General features: G+C 41.2%; 1 protein-coding gene across 1 annotated transcript in view; it reads left to right on the top strand.

Moving 5' to 3' along the window:
- Positions 1-15,517, top strand: part of dennd1b (DENN/MADD domain containing 1B) — a 136,803-nt gene that overhangs the window by 54,718 nt on the left and 66,568 nt on the right. Inside the window, exons 6-9 of the mRNA XM_037697971.1 lie at positions 613-682; positions 2,417-2,497; positions 9,351-9,404; positions 9,922-10,032. Coding sequence (XP_037553899.1) covers positions 613-682; positions 2,417-2,497; positions 9,351-9,404; positions 9,922-10,032 — 316 coding nt within the window. The remainder of the gene's footprint in view (positions 1-612; positions 683-2,416; positions 2,498-9,350; positions 9,405-9,921; positions 10,033-15,517) is intronic.

Here is a 15,517-nt window from a genome sequence, read left to right as displayed (position 1 = left end):
GAGGGCATGAAAAGCAGCAGGTTGAAGGGCGGAAAGCGGGAGGTGGAGAAGGGAAGCTGCGTTTTTTTGTTAAGCCTGTGCCTCTGGGAGCAACATGCCTGTAAACTATAGCATCCCTCCACATCCCATAAAAAACTGCTGTGGTTCATTTTTATTAAAGAATCTAAAACTTATTGTTTTTATTTTTTTTTATTTTTACTGTTATTTATTGCTGCCCTAAAGAGCAAACATGACAGGAATTCAGATTTCACAGCATGCAAAAAGCCCTGGATATGAAAGAGCGTCGTAATGTAGACGAGAAAGTGTTTACTTTTTTCTGTGCAACAAAGCCTCTGTGCTTTGGTGTAGGTGTAGCATGGAACAGAATCCATTATCAACGCTCTCTTTGTGTATTTGATCTTTAAACAATAGGTCAAATTATTAATAGGCGCTTTCGGGCGAAGATGCAACGCACATTCAAGGTTTCTGGAGTTTGAATCCCTCTCCGCTTGTATTTTAAATAAATAACACACCGATCCGCTTTGATTAATCGCATGTTGTTTACTGTAGGAGGTGATGAAATGAGTGCAAGCTTCTCCTTACATTAACGCAGCTCTCTGCTTCTTCTTCCAGTTATCTACCCTGGTTTGAAATCTACTACAAGCTGCTGAACACACTGGCTGACTACCTAACAAAACAACAGGTAATCCCATATCGCAGTATCAACTCAAGTTCATGTGATAATTATCTGAATATAAGCTGCGACGTTTGTTCTTTACCGTATAAGTAAGACAAAACGATTGCGCAATTTGACTCTGAAACGAGCGCCGATTTTAAAGTCGTATCGTGGTGAGAAGTTTGTTCGTCTGCACGCTGCGTGTTTTCTTTTGTGTGCAAGTGTTGTTCGGTCTTGGGCTCCAATTGGTTCCTCTTGTTAGCAGCAGCAACGCTGACATTTCACAGACCAAATGCTGATCTGACATGGAAAGTTATTCCTGATGATTTACTGGAAAACAAATTGTTAAGAAAAACACACGCACGTACACACTCCACAAAAGCTCTGCTCCCCTGACTATTCACTGCATTGTACTCGCAAAAGGAGGGGAACTGTAAAATATGCAACAAAGTGGAGGGATGTGCACGTCTAGTGCATAGGGTGTAGGTGATGTTCTCCTGTTTAGACTGAGGAGAGGGGCGGGGAGGAAGGAGAGATGGGGAGACGGAGCAAGGGAGACACACAGAGAGCTTTGGGACCACTTTTCAATTGTCATGTAGTCACTGCTTTTCCCAGCATCCTCGGGGGAATGTGATCAGGACAAAGTGTCTCGCACAAAAAGACAGTCGCGTCACATAAACAATCAACATCCGTGCACAAAGTTGTTCAGCTGAAAGGATTTCGGTGGGATAATCTAACGTGGTGAGAGGAAGTACAAACAGAAAAGGACAGTTTGTGAGTGAGGAGGGGAGAGACGGAAAGCCTGCTGAAAATCCTGGGTGACTGAAATGTTAGCGTGCATGATTTGGTTTCTATTTACCCCGCTGTCCGTTTCAGGCGAGAGGGAGATGTTGACAGACGAGGGAAGACAGAAGAGCGATGAGGGTTTAAGGCGAGGGGTAAATGAACTGTTTCCCCAGGCCGTGTTGCTGACCATGCGTGTGAGCATTGAGCCTCTCTTGACAGGAGGCTGTTCGATTGCACACACCCCAACACCCCTCCCTCCTTTCCTTTTCCTCCACTTACTGTATATTGCCACCTATCGCTTCTCTTATTCTGTGGCTTGCACACACACACGCGCATTATTTTCTCACAGAAGCATCGGCTCAAAGCCAAGACCAAAATAAAGTTCCTGGAGAGGGCATCAAAGGAAAAAAGCTAAACAGTAAAGTTCAACCTCTCCAGCAGCTTCACTAACTACTTTTACAGAAGTTAGAGGGCAAGTTGTGCTGTTATTGTTGCCCATTTTATATATTTTTTATTCCTTGCAGAAGACATGAGAGTGTAAACATCAAGCATGAACTCGGGCAAGAACTCATAAATGCTGAACGAATGATCTCACGGCCTGTTTTGTGGTCGTGCTAGCTCTCTGACGCTTCTCTGAAGCCCCTGTTTTTGGAGTGGGGACCCCCGGTTAATTAGCGACAGGCCGCTCTCGGACGTAAATCAGCGCTGCCGGATAATAAGCATCTAAGCCGTCTTTTAACCTCGCCATTTCTTGTTAAACATATGTCAGTCGGATGTTGTGGAGCCCTTCAGGCCTTGCTGCAGGATTACCCTCTGGTCTGCGGCAGCGCCTGTCCCAGCACAGTTGTTAAGATTGACACATAACTTGTGACATCAACGCAACGAGTAAATTTAAATCATATGTGCCCTGTTTGTTTGTGTGCGTTTGTTTTTTCATTCTTTTTTTTTTTTCTTCCATTTGTTTTCCTCCCTCAGGAAAATGACTTGAACGACATGCTGAATTCTCTCTATGAGCTGCCTGTGCCAAAGCCTTTCACGCCAGTCAGCCTGAGTGTGGTAGGTACCGTATACATCTTCTGCTAGATCAGATCCAAGACAGCTGAGCGTGACACGGGAAGAGGGAAAGCTGCAGCGGCGTGTTGCATCAGAGGAGGGGAAAACAGTTGGCTGAAGTAGTTAAAAGTAGTGAGACGCTGACAACGTAAGGAGGCTAAAAGTGAAACGTAATGAGAATTAAATTGGAATTGACACGTGGAAGAAAGAAGAAGAGCAAAAACAGGGACATGGACAAAGTGCAGAGGTTGAGATGTGAGAGATTAAACGAAGGAAAGGCAGAGGAGACGTGGAGTGCAGAGCAGGAGGAGGTGAAGACACGTCGGGCAGGAGCAGAGACTCGGAGCCCAGACTGACACCGTTTGGAAACCAGAAGTGGCGCTTACAGGTTTCCTTGTGATAAGCTCAAGCTGGACATGTTTAAAGTTGAAGGGTCCTTTCACAACTCATCATGTCTCCTGCTTATCAAAAAGAAGTGAAACGGCTTAACGAGCCCAGGTCCGTCAAAGTCAGCTTCTGTTTGAGTTAACTCTGACACAACGGCTGATAGAACGCTGCCAACACAAAACAGTCACATCCCGACGCCCGCCCTGTTTACGCCGAGCGTGAAGGTTTTCAGCGAGTCTGCTGAAGTCACAATCTCAGCGGAGACTTCACACCACGATGGGATCAAAAGAGCTTCAGCGTCCTTTGTCCTCAAGGACGAACTCCTCTTCTTTAAACCAATTAAAGCAGCAACCGTAGGTCGTCTCTGCAGCTATGATCTCTGAGGGATATTTATACGATCACACACATGAATTTACAACAAATCAGTTTAACAAAAATACCGTACTTTCCGGCATATAAGCCACTTCGGCGTATAAGTTGCATTTATTATGCGCCACCGGTGAGTCGTTGTGTTTTATTATGCATTTATTTTAGGGATGCACCGATCCACTTTTTCCACTTGCGATACCGATACCTGACGTTTGGTGTCAAAACTATTAACGATCCGATACTCATCTGATACCGAAAAACAGTGCTGAATTCCGTTCAACAAACTCAGCGTGCTCTTTTTGGTGAAATCTCTGGAGATGCTTGTTTAAGTTGGTAGTGTTATAACTGGAAGTTTTAGTGACACCCCCTGGAACTGTCACTGCGCACGTATTGCACGTAGCTGTCGAATGTGTTGGCTGAGGTTGTGTGAAATAGTTCCAGATGGCTGATCCTTTCGCTCGCTCCATTTTGAAAACAATCTGCGCAGTGAGTTCGCTAGCGCGTGACGTCACTCAGTATTAGAGTGAATAAATCTGCCCAGTCATGGATCGATCGCATTGTCACGATACCCGATCCAGAAGGGGTTTTTTTTTTCTTCCCGATATCGGAACTGATACCGATATTGGTATCGGATCAGTGCATCTCTAATTTATTTAATAGTCAAAACAGCTTCATTTTGCTTGGGTGGTGCGGCGCCATCCATCCATCCATTGCGGTCAGAGCTGCTAGCTCTCCTGCGTTCCTCCGTCTGCACCCGCTGAGTGAAGCGAGTGCGCACGGGAGGTCTCGCTGTTCCAATTCTTCGAAATTTAAAGCGTCAGTCAAAAATTGCGTTATGAATATGGAAGAAAAAAATGTACATAAGTCACTTCAGCGTATAAGTCGCAGGACTGACAAATCTGTGCAAAAAACCTGCGACTTATACGCCGGAAAATATGGTATATGAGGTAATCGGTGTGTCTGTGTGCAGGTTAATAAGGTAAATTTCTCTTTGTGTTAGTTTTAAGTAAAACTTATTTATCTCAAACTCAGTGAAGCAGCAGCCCCGGAGAGCAGAGGTGATGGCCTCTAGAGAAGCCACTGGTTTGGTGTTTAATTGATAAAGCAGAATTATTCCCTTAAAGACTTTTTGTTTTGTTTTATTTTATTGTGGCAGAATCATTGTCCCCTTTCACATGTGAACCCTGCTTTGCTCTCTCTCCTTGTCTTATCGTGCAAGAATGAGCACTTGTATATTGCCACTGGGCAAGTACTGGGAGATCGGCGAAGCAAGGAGCCGGTGAGTGGAGAGGAGTGAGTGAGCGGCAGCGGAGGGTGGAGGGGAGGAGGCTGAACTGCTTCTGTACTAATCGCATGGGAGCCGCTGATTTTCAATATGGCCAAATAAGCTGCACTTTATATTTTAAATATGACACACAAAAAAGAAACTATCCTGGGCCTGGGTGTGCGTTTCTTCTCCTCTGGAAAACAATCAAACTTTGTAAATGATTAATGCCCTTCCACTCTCCTATATTCTCTCTCTGAATATCAAAAGTTTTTTTTTCTCTTTATGTTTAAAGCAAAGGCAATTGTGTTTAAAAAAATCTGCTTGATGCTTTTCCAGTTAACCCACTTCCAACGTGTGTTTTTTTTTGTACAAACAAGTCTTCGAAAGCACAAAAAGAAAGGCAGATGAGCAAACAAGCAGCCAATGAAGGCTGCGCTTGCATTAAGGAGCACGGCTTGTGATTACCACGGTGCCATGTATTTGTACACCAACAGGGGAGCGTTATTTAGCTCAAAGTACAAGAAAGGAACTAACATAAGGAAACTGACTGTACTGTAGTTGTTTTATATGGAATTGATTTGTTTTCTCTGAGGTATGACTCGATTCCTTTATATTTTCATGGAGCTTGTTTGTCTACAATCGCTTTTACATTTTAAAATATTCTCATTCTAGTTTGTTTCTATTTGCCTTTCAAATATAAAACAAAAGTAAAATAAATGTATAGTTTTGTGATAAATGGCAGTTTGCTCTGATTTTAAAATGCATCACCGATTTTATACAAATAAAAGTAGATTTATTTAAAAAGTACATTTAATTTAACTCATTAGGAACAAATCTAGTATTTGTCTTCCTTTGTGAGCTTGAAAAAAAAAAACACGCTTTTTTTTTTCCTTCGCATGTTTTGAGTCAGAAAACTTGTTAAGCAGAAAACTCAACTGCTCCTCAAGCTGCAATAAATTAGATGATATACAAGTTCATCCAGTAAATATAATGTTAAGCCTTTTTGCTGGGGATAAACATCTGGTCAGCTCTAGCAAATAACTTTACCATTCGCTCATTCATTTGTGTAAATATTACAGACAATATAAAGTCAATTAAAATGTTGGTCTGGTTATAAATCAGATGTGGGCAACATTTTTTTTCCAAAGGGCCGCATAGAGAATTAGAAAATAAATTTTCTTTAAGACAGATAATCTAGAAGATATTTTCCTTTACATAGTTATAGCATGCTTTATAAAACAAGTACAGTAGTCCCTCTCTACTTCCTGGTTCGTTTTTCGCAGACTCGATCTATCGCGGTTTTTCAAAATAAGATTGAACATGACATACAACTGGCTGGTTGATGGATGAGCAGCATGATCGGCATGAAATTCTTATTTAAAATGAATTATTTTAAATAATTTAGCACCAGCTGCACCTGTGTGCAGCCCGCACTGCAGGAGAAACGTCCTCTTGCAGCTCCTCCTCCCGTCTCCTTCCTCCTCTGTCGATCTCCGTTCTACAGCAGAGAAGTGGGCGTGGCTGAGAGCTCACAGTGCAGCCGTGGCAGAGAGCCGAAATCATGACATGTAAAACTAAAATAAACTACTACTTGTACTACTCCTACTTTGCAGTTTTTCACTTATCGCGGGGCTTCAGGGTATGGATCCTCCACAATAATCGAGGGACTATTGTATTTCCAAAATCCTTTAGGAATAAAAGACGTATTCTGTAAACTGGCTCTTGTGACAATAATACATGTTAGCTTAACATGTTTTACACATTAGCTTAACATGTTATACGTTAGTGGAACTATGCAAAACGAATGTATATATTTGTGTTTCTAAGTGTTTAAGGTTCAGTCTAGTTCTGGAAACATGACTTAAAAATATCCTGATGTATGCTCAATAATCCAGGTAGAAAACATCTAAAAATTTAAGTCTGGTCCTCTGGACATTCAAAAAACAACGACTTAAAAATGTTTTGTGCAAGATGTTTAATTTGAATTTCCTTAAGTCTTGTTGATAAATTGCTACTTTTTAAATCAATCTTTATTAAAAAAGATTTTTTTTTTTTTTCTAAACTAAGGATATTGGGTCCTGATAGAGACTGTCCCAGGGCAATTTTTGGCCCTCGGGCCTTAAGTTGCCCACGTCTATTATAAATTGTCAAATAACAATTATAGACTTGCTTTCAATGTGTTTTAATGGTAGCTGTGCAAATTATGAATAAAACTATGACCATTATTTCTTACGTTTCAATAAATTCATTTGTCGTATATAATAGGGCATGTAGGTGTTGAAAAATAACGTGCACATTTATCTTTTGATTTGGGAAAACAAAAAGTCAGGAGGAAAAGCCCTGGATGTTGGTCCCAGTTTGTTTGTGATGCCTCTTTATCTTCAGTAAGCTCCGCTCAGCTACAACAATGACCATCCCCTGGGAATGAAACAAGTGTTTACTCATAATAATTGTTTTCACCTTTTTATTTATTTATTACACATGCGCTTATGGGGGAAAATATTGAGTTTGTTTTGTAGATTATTAAGAGTCTGTAGTTTTTAACCCCTTCTAATCACATTTTTGTCAACTGATAAAAAGTGCCTCACTGAGTGATTATCCACTTCTGTAAAGATTTCTGTCATGATGCAATTTATGCAAATTTGAAAATGGTTTTGAATTAGCACAAATAGGTACTGGGGCAGTTTTGATGCAATAATTAAAAAATGGAAGCAGCTAAATTTTACACATTAACAGTAGGATATTTATATTTCATTATTATAATTTTTGGACATTATATTCTTGTATTCTTTGGTGGTTGGGATTCTTTGGGTTGAGGGGTTTTAATTATTTTACACACTCTTATCAGTACGTTACATAAATCCAGCTGTTTGATCTGAGGAGCAGATCTGCTTTTCTCTTTTTTTCAGTGATCAATATTTAATCCCCCTCTGACACATTTTGGGGTGCATGTTGCTAAAGGTGCAACTGAAAGAGCTGAATGTTTTGTAAGTTTAAGAGTTTGACCTTGATCCTTTCTTCCAGGAGCAATTCTCAGTAGTCAGACAACATGGTAACTGTTTATTAGCCTAGCATAGCATCACACACACGCGCGCGCGCACGCACAAGAGGAGCTTAATAAATGTCATCAATAGTTTGAGTTCTAATCACAAACCTGAACTCTGAAGGGTTTTACTTTTAAAACTGCAAACAGCGGTGGCCCTAAGGTGTAAATGAACAATATAATAATAAAAAAAATGGAATTACATTTGAAAAAACAACAAAAACAACAAAATCACAACAACATTTGAAAAAATGGAATTGCATTAAACCAAAGCGGAAGTGGCCAGAATCACATGGCAAAAAACAGAATTACGTTTGAAAAAAATGGAATGACGTTTGAAAAAAATGGAATTACATTAAGCCAAACAGGAAGTTTTTTTTTTTTTTTTAACTTTATTATCAGCATAAAACCGAACAACAGAACAACATACAGTGCACACACAACGGAGATACAATTACCAGGCTATCCTTTAGCCTGTAGAAATGGTTTTGTTCAAGCTTGAAGAACATATGGCGCTGGAAAAACTCTGAAGGATCTTCAAGGTAGTGAAGTTTTGTTGACAGACGTTTCAGTTATACATTTTAGTTTTACATTGTAGTTTTACTCGCGCGGCATTACTAATATTGTATACATAACCATGATTATTTCAACGATAAAAGTAACACGAGGTGAGCCCCCCCCCCCATTTTTGCAAACTATAAATAAATAGATTTGTCCACAACTAACCAACCTAGTGTGTGCTAGTTAGAAAACATTAGCAAGTGTACCAGAGATTAGCTGTTTAATTTAATGTAGCACATATGCTAAAAGAATACAAGTTTCTTCAGTTTTAATAAAAAAAAAAAAATTCTACAGGTTAAAGGATAGCCTGCTAACTGTATCTCCGCTGTGTGTGAACTGTATATTGTTCTGTTGTTCGGTTTTATGCTGTTAATAAAGAAAAAAAAACTTCCTGTTTGGCTTAATGTAATGCCGTTTTTTCAAAGGGCGTTCTGTTTTTTTCAAATGTGATTCAGGGTTTATTTTTTCTTTTCAAATGTAATTACATTTTTTCAAATGAAATAAAAAAAAAATTTTCACATGCAATTCCGTTTTTTCTTACGTGATTCCGTTTTTTCAAATGTTGTTCATTTACACCTTAGGGCCACCGTAGCAAACACAGTTCATACCACAATGGATTTAAACGACAAAAGGCAACAGATGGTTGAGGGATGGCCCAGAGAAATACAGGTGTACCAAGGACCTGTGTGCATGTGTGTGTGCACATGTTAGAGACACAACAGTGTGTTTCTCTTGGTGGTTTATACCTCCAAACAGCACCTCTCTCAGGCCCCTTTGATCTGAACACTGAACCTGCCCTGCTCTCCCAAAGTGAGACAGGCAGCCCTGTGATCCTCTAAACAACCTATGTGCGTGTGCACCAGTGTGGATGTGCACTCGTGCTTGTGCGTGCGTATGTGTGTGTGTTGGCACTCTGCAAACCTTTTTAATGCTTAAATAAAGACTCGGGTTTTCCACCGGAGACATCACCACAGTGTGTGTCTGTTGGGAGCAGAGCTGCTATTGAGCTCTCTCTGTTCTGCAGGCCTGATAAAAGCGTTGCCACAGTTCAGACACCAGCTCAGCAATTCATATAGACAGAGCAGAAGATGAGCCATAAATCATAGAACAAAGTGAACGGCCTTTTTCTCCCCTCTTCCCCTCATTCTCTTCTGAATAAGTGCTATGCTTCACTTGTGACCTTCCCTCTTCTTTTTCCAACATGTTTGTGTGTGTTTCTGTTTTTGCAGCACTCCTACTTCATTGCCCCGGATATCAATGGACTGCCAACCATCCCTGAGAGTGTAAGTGCTCATGAAAAAGGAAAGGAAAGCGAGATAAAGACAAGATCCGTCCCTTATGGAAACATTTCCGTCTCTAATCGTTTTTAATCTAATACACATGTCACCGTTTGAAATTATTGCGTCATGCTCTTGTTTCGGTTTTATCTCCTGCGGTGCTCTCGTGCTTTAATGCTCTGAGTGATTGGCATAAAAGATTCAAACTGAGAGCACGTTCTTGTTGGTTCTCGTGTTCAAATTCAAGCTTAAATCTTTACGGCGAGGGACGTTCGATGACAACAATTATCAGTCACTCAGACTTTGAATGAAATGCGATCCGTTTTCTGAACATGACTATTTTTGATGGATCAAAGACCAAAAGGGTTATTTTCAATGCAGATCAGTCTTCAATTGTTGTGGCAGGCTGTTTTTCAGCCAGTTGGCATCTGACTTCAGCACATAAGACACTTACAGTCTGTAGCATTAATGCAATCAAGCTACACTCAGTTTGTTTTCAAGCTGAAAATGTCTCAATTTGCAGAGGAACCTGACTGAGTACTTCGTGGCTGTGGACACCAACAACATGCTCCAACTCTACGCCAGTATGCTTCACGAACGACGCATCATCATTACCTCAAGCAAGCTTAGCACTGTGAGTCCTTTCTGTCCAGTTATTTTATCATGTGCATGCAGCTATTTCATCACACCTGTCACATAGAAGCTGGAAATAAGGAAAACTGAACTTCTGCATCTACCTGAATGATATTTTGTATTAACAGGTCATCTATTTGGTCACAAGCTTTTGAACTCATGTTGTTCTCGTTAACTTAATTTTTATAGACTGCATGTTTTTAAGAGTTTTTTCTTATCCCTTTCTGTCTGAAACGCAGTTTTAACTCCTGTCTCCGTAAGACTTTAACACCACCCTGCCTTAAAATTTACCCTCATCTGCTCAGTAGTAAATTCAACTTATTTTGCTGACCCTCTAAAAGCATGAAAAGTAAACACTGTAGGCAAACTAAAAAAAAGTTCTCTAATAGTTGTAAATATTATAAAATTATGTCTTGGATATATTAAGATCATTGCAGTTAGATTCAAGGTTCTTTGTTTGTCATTCCACCATATGTGTACGCAGGGTCCCAGTTACATCCAACAATAAAATGTAAAAGAAAAACAGTAATAAGATCTAAGATATGAACTAAGAAAACATCACCTAAATAATACACTAAGCACTAATTAGCATAAAAACAATATGCCAAACAGCAGCACGAACATGAGTCTGTGTGGGCAGACGAGCACGAATGAACACAGCAAGATGAAACAGATCAGCAGCAACATGAAACAGATCAGCAGCAACATGATGTGATTTTTCACAGTGATTATTCTGGTTAGAGATTCATGAGTTTAACATCCTCAGGGTAGAAGCTGTTCCTCACTCTAGTGGTTCTACACTTAATGCTCCTTAACCTCCTGCCTGAGGGGAGCGGGGCAAAAAGTGTGTGTGCTGGGTGAGTGGGGTCCTTCATGATGCAGGTGGCCCTCTTCCTGCATCTGGAGGTGTAGATGTCTGTGATGGTGGGGAGACTGACTCCAGCAGACTTCTGTGCAGCCTTCACCACTCTCTGCAAAGCTTTTCTTTCTGCAGCTGTGCAGCCTCCATGTCACACGTTGATGCTGGAGCACAGGATGCTCTCCACTGCACACCTGTAGATGGAGGTGAGGACTGAGTTTCCCTCAGAAGCTTCCCTCTAAATCGCTCAGTTAATAATAAACAGTCATTGTCAAATTTAGATGGTAAATTACCAACTACAACTATATAAAGAACGTATGGGACTGCCTATCCAGCTACAGCTTCTACCCTGAAGCTGTTAGTCTCACGAATCCCTAACCTAAAGATAATCATTGTAAGGTAAAAAAAGAAAATCACTGTAATACCACTTTAATTGGGTTATGTGACTTATCTGTGCTGCTGATTATCCATGCTGCTGATCTCGTACTGCTGATTATCTCATGCTGCTGTATTCATTCAAACCCATCTACTCACCACAGACTCGTGTTCGGGCTGCTGTTTAATATTCCGTATTGTTTTACATTATTAGTATTTAGCATATACAGCGGTCCTTCATTTATGGCAGGTGTTTGGGACCATGCCCGCCCACGATAAGTGAAAAACTGCGAAGTAGGGATAAAGTAGTCCAAGTCCAAGTTCAGTAAACTTGGTCGTGACATGTGCCAGGCTGTAATCACACTCATCACATGTTACTCCCAATCTCTCTCCTTAAATAAACAATTTAAATACTGTAATATTTTAAATAAACAGTTCATGCATGGATTGTTTATTTAAAATATTAAAGTATTTAAATTTAAATTGAAGAAAAGAGAAGTGCAGCAGCTCTGCAGCACGGAGCAGAAATGTACTTCTTGATCAATTACACTGAAACAACTGAACATAGAAGTTCTAAAATAATTAAAAATAACTGTTAACACTTTTATATTTTGTGATTATGATGATTTTATGATGTTTCATACTTAGAATTTGAAGTTGGAAGACAAACGTCGATCAGTGCTTCTGGATAGCAAAGGGTTAACCTTTCATGAAGCTGCAGCAGGAGAAATGTGTGTGCGTGGCAGAGAAGGAGATCATGACAGGCTGCAGGAGGGAGCTTCCCCTTCCATTTGTGGGCTGCACACAGGTGCAAAATAATTTATTTTAAATAAACAATCCATGTCTCATCCATCAATCAGCCAATTGTGTCATGTCCAATCTTACTTTGAAAAACCGCAATATAGCGAATCTGCGAAAAACGACCCTCGAATTAGCGAAGGAATACTGTACCTTAGATCCTTTAGTGTATTGTTTAGCATATAGCTTAGTGTGTATCTTAGATCCTTATATACTGTTTCTTTTATTCTTTATATTTCTGCTATTTTTGGGTGTAACTGGGACCTTGAGTACACACTTTCGTTCCACTTCATGTACCACATGTAATGTGAATGACAATAAAGAACCTTGAACTTGAATTATTCTTTTCATTAGTCTTTCAGCAGGATTTCAAACCCTAAATTGCACGATAAAATAACTTATCTGACATGTTTGATAGTTGTACTGAGAGCGTTTACCCCCCCCCCCCCATTTCTCCCCCTTCAAGCTCCGAGCTCTAAGCTGTGAAATCTACTCTGCAGCTGAATAATACGACTGCTTGTTCCGTATGACAGGAGTATATTTATGTCCAGAATGCCCTAAATTATCCATTATTACTTGCTTCAACTAGTCTCGTAATTTAAAGCCTTTTTTGTCTGTTTGTATAAGGGAGGAACTCTTAGCCCCCAAACCCCCCCTTATCTTTGGAGCTGATGAAGCAGAGCCAAATCTTTATGACAGATTAGATGGGAGAGGGAAGTGATGTCATCTAAGTTTTATCTGTAGCGTAGCTGCTCCTGCCAACGTATCTGCAAGTCTGCAGAAGACCCAACAGCTGGGGGCCTTTGGGGGTGTTGGGCGCTGCAGGGAAGAGTTCTCAAGGTCTCTCGGAGGAGCTATAATCAGGAGGAGCTGTAAAGATTACCCGTCCCTCTGAGGATTTCACCTGTCTCCCCCACAGCTCCTTCAGACCAGCAGCACCTCTGCTGAGGGTTTAGGCATCACACTGTGCTGTGACACGAGCAGTACACAATGTAAATTATCAGACTCAAGGGTGAGAGTGGTTTTCTTTTCAGTAGGAAAAGGGGGGTAGGTGATATTTGTGTGATTTACAGTATTCTTCAGCTTGAAGACAAATCATGGCTTGTTTTTCGAACAAATGTATGCCGGCAGAATATTTTAAGAGCCTCCACGTCAGACCTTTACCTCCGTAAGCCTTTTATCTCCTGCAATTCTGCATCCATCCATCCATCTTCCTCAGGGAGAGGTGTTTTGGTTTGGTAGCGATACATGTCAGGCAATGTAGTACAAAGGTATTTTCACATCCCCAGTGGGATTACAAGCAGGCCTAGTGTTATTACTGCTCCTGTGATGCGTTATTTTTGCTGTTGGCGTAACTTGACCTCCTTGTTTAAGCAAAAACGGCAGCCATGAGTCTCATAACCAGCTGAATGTATACACAGTAAACTGAAAATATCTGCACTCATTATCCACACCATTGTCATGTGATCAAACACCTTTAAGGATGAGCGATGTTTAATTGCTGTCAGATTGTCACGGTGTTGAAATGAGCCCTATCAGTCACTGGATGTACAGGTAATATTTCTGATTCGCGCACATGTAAGAGGAGGAATTGTAGGTGACATTGTTGGTTCCATCCAGCTGCTTTTCACCACCTCCGCTTTTCCAGTGTGTTAGCCAAGCAGAAACGGAAAAAAGAAAGCGGAACAAGATCGAAAGAAACGCACATATATAGTATATATATCCTCTGCCTTCACTTAATGCCGCCTGTGTTAAAGCCCCCCGGTGAACCCAGCATGTCGGTTTGTCTGTACATGGCTGCCGCGTCTCGCAGGCAACCAAACCCAAAAGAATAAATCATGATCTTACATCCTTTTGCAACTTGACTTATTGCTGTTTTGTGACCGGAGGTGAACGGCACCAAATATTTTTAAAGAGCCAGTCGGTTGTGATGTAGGGGCAGCAGCCAGTCATGTGTGCAGCCTTGTCATAGGCCTGTGTAATGGTGGAGCATCAGCCCGTCTTCTAACTAGTCAGTTGGGAGGGCACCCCGCCCCCCATGTCTTTCATCTATCGAGGCCCCCTAGCTCTCAAGCCCAGCCTCTGCCCTGCCCGTATCGCCCGGGCCGGCCCCAGCATCGGCTGACAGCAGCCCTCTCATCAGCCTGTCAGGCCTATGCTAACAAGGAGCTATCCATCCACTGTGCCCCAGAGTGCCAGCTGTCTCTCGGTTTCCAGCTTTTTCCCTCTGTTGTTCCTCCTCTCTGCCTCTCTCTGTCTAACTTATTCTTTCTCTGTGACATATTATTTTCTGTCCATCTGTCTCTCACTCTCTTTCGTTCTGACATCGCCTCCCTCTTCCTGGGAGTCCTAATGTGTCTTTCTGTTGTTGGGCAACTGTAGAACATCAGGACATCCTTCCCCTCCATCCCTTCCCTTCCTTGTCTTCGATAGACTCATCCGCCCCGTGCCATGTGTCTTAAAGTGTGTTTTCTGCACACACAGGTGTTTGTACCTTGTTCCTTTTGTCTTTCAGTTAGAATGTTAAATATTGTGCATATCTGCTGATAGTCCTTGTCTTTATTGTCCTGTGTGCCCTCTTTGCCACCATCCTGTTTGTGGCACACTTGCACCATACTAGGCTTGACACCAGCATTTGTCAACACAGTAAAAAGCAAAATGTGCATAATTGGTGACTTGGCACATAGGGGAGATGGAAAGGCCAACACAGCGATAAAGTAGCAGGATAAATGAGGAAAGGGTGGCATCAAGCAGAGGGACATTAGAAGGAGATCTGGGATGAAAAAAAGATGGAAAGAAAAATTGTTGGAAAGAAATATTAGTTGAGGGGAATTGAGAGTTTAAAGCTGGTGTGAGGAGGTCAAGAGCAACTATGTTGATACTGTTCCTCCTGTCAAATTAAATTACGTTGCCTGAAGCAGCAGCTATTTCTCCACAGTTGAACTTGTGCGGTGGGATTCTTCTCAAAGGACACGACAGCAGATGCAATCCTGTATATATTTTCTCTTTTTTTAAAATGACATACAAGTATGTGAATACAGTGTAGTCTTTTCATGTCTGCTCACTTCAGCCTGTCCAGCGTTCAGGTAAAAAATAAAGATGTGGGTGGAGAGACTGAGCTGGACTCAGACTTGCAGCTTTGACAGAGGTCCTTTGTGATCCACGGTCTTTAAGGATTACAGTCCTGTCGGAGAGACGCCTTTGAGTTTGCTGAACTTGAAGACTTGTGCAAAGTTTTATGAGCAACAAAAAGAGTTGCATGCAAACATTGACAACTTTTTACATTCCACGTAAAAGTTCCTGTAAAACCACTTCGCTTTTGTAAATGGAAAAACATGCACTTACTAAATAACTGAATACAGTAGTCCCTCGTTTATCGCAGTGGATCTGTACCCTGAACCCCCGCGATAAGTTAAAAACCGCGAAGTAGGGATAGTAGTACATGTAGAAAGTA

Source organism: Nematolebias whitei, chromosome 3, assembly GCF_014905685.2.
Source record: "Nematolebias whitei isolate Nwh7 chromosome 3, NemWhi1, whole genome shotgun sequence".
NCBI lineage: Eukaryota > Metazoa > Chordata > Actinopteri > Cyprinodontiformes > Rivulidae > Nematolebias > Nematolebias whitei.
Note: the sequence above shows the minus strand (reverse complement) of the source record. Positions and strands in the feature narration are given on the sequence as shown.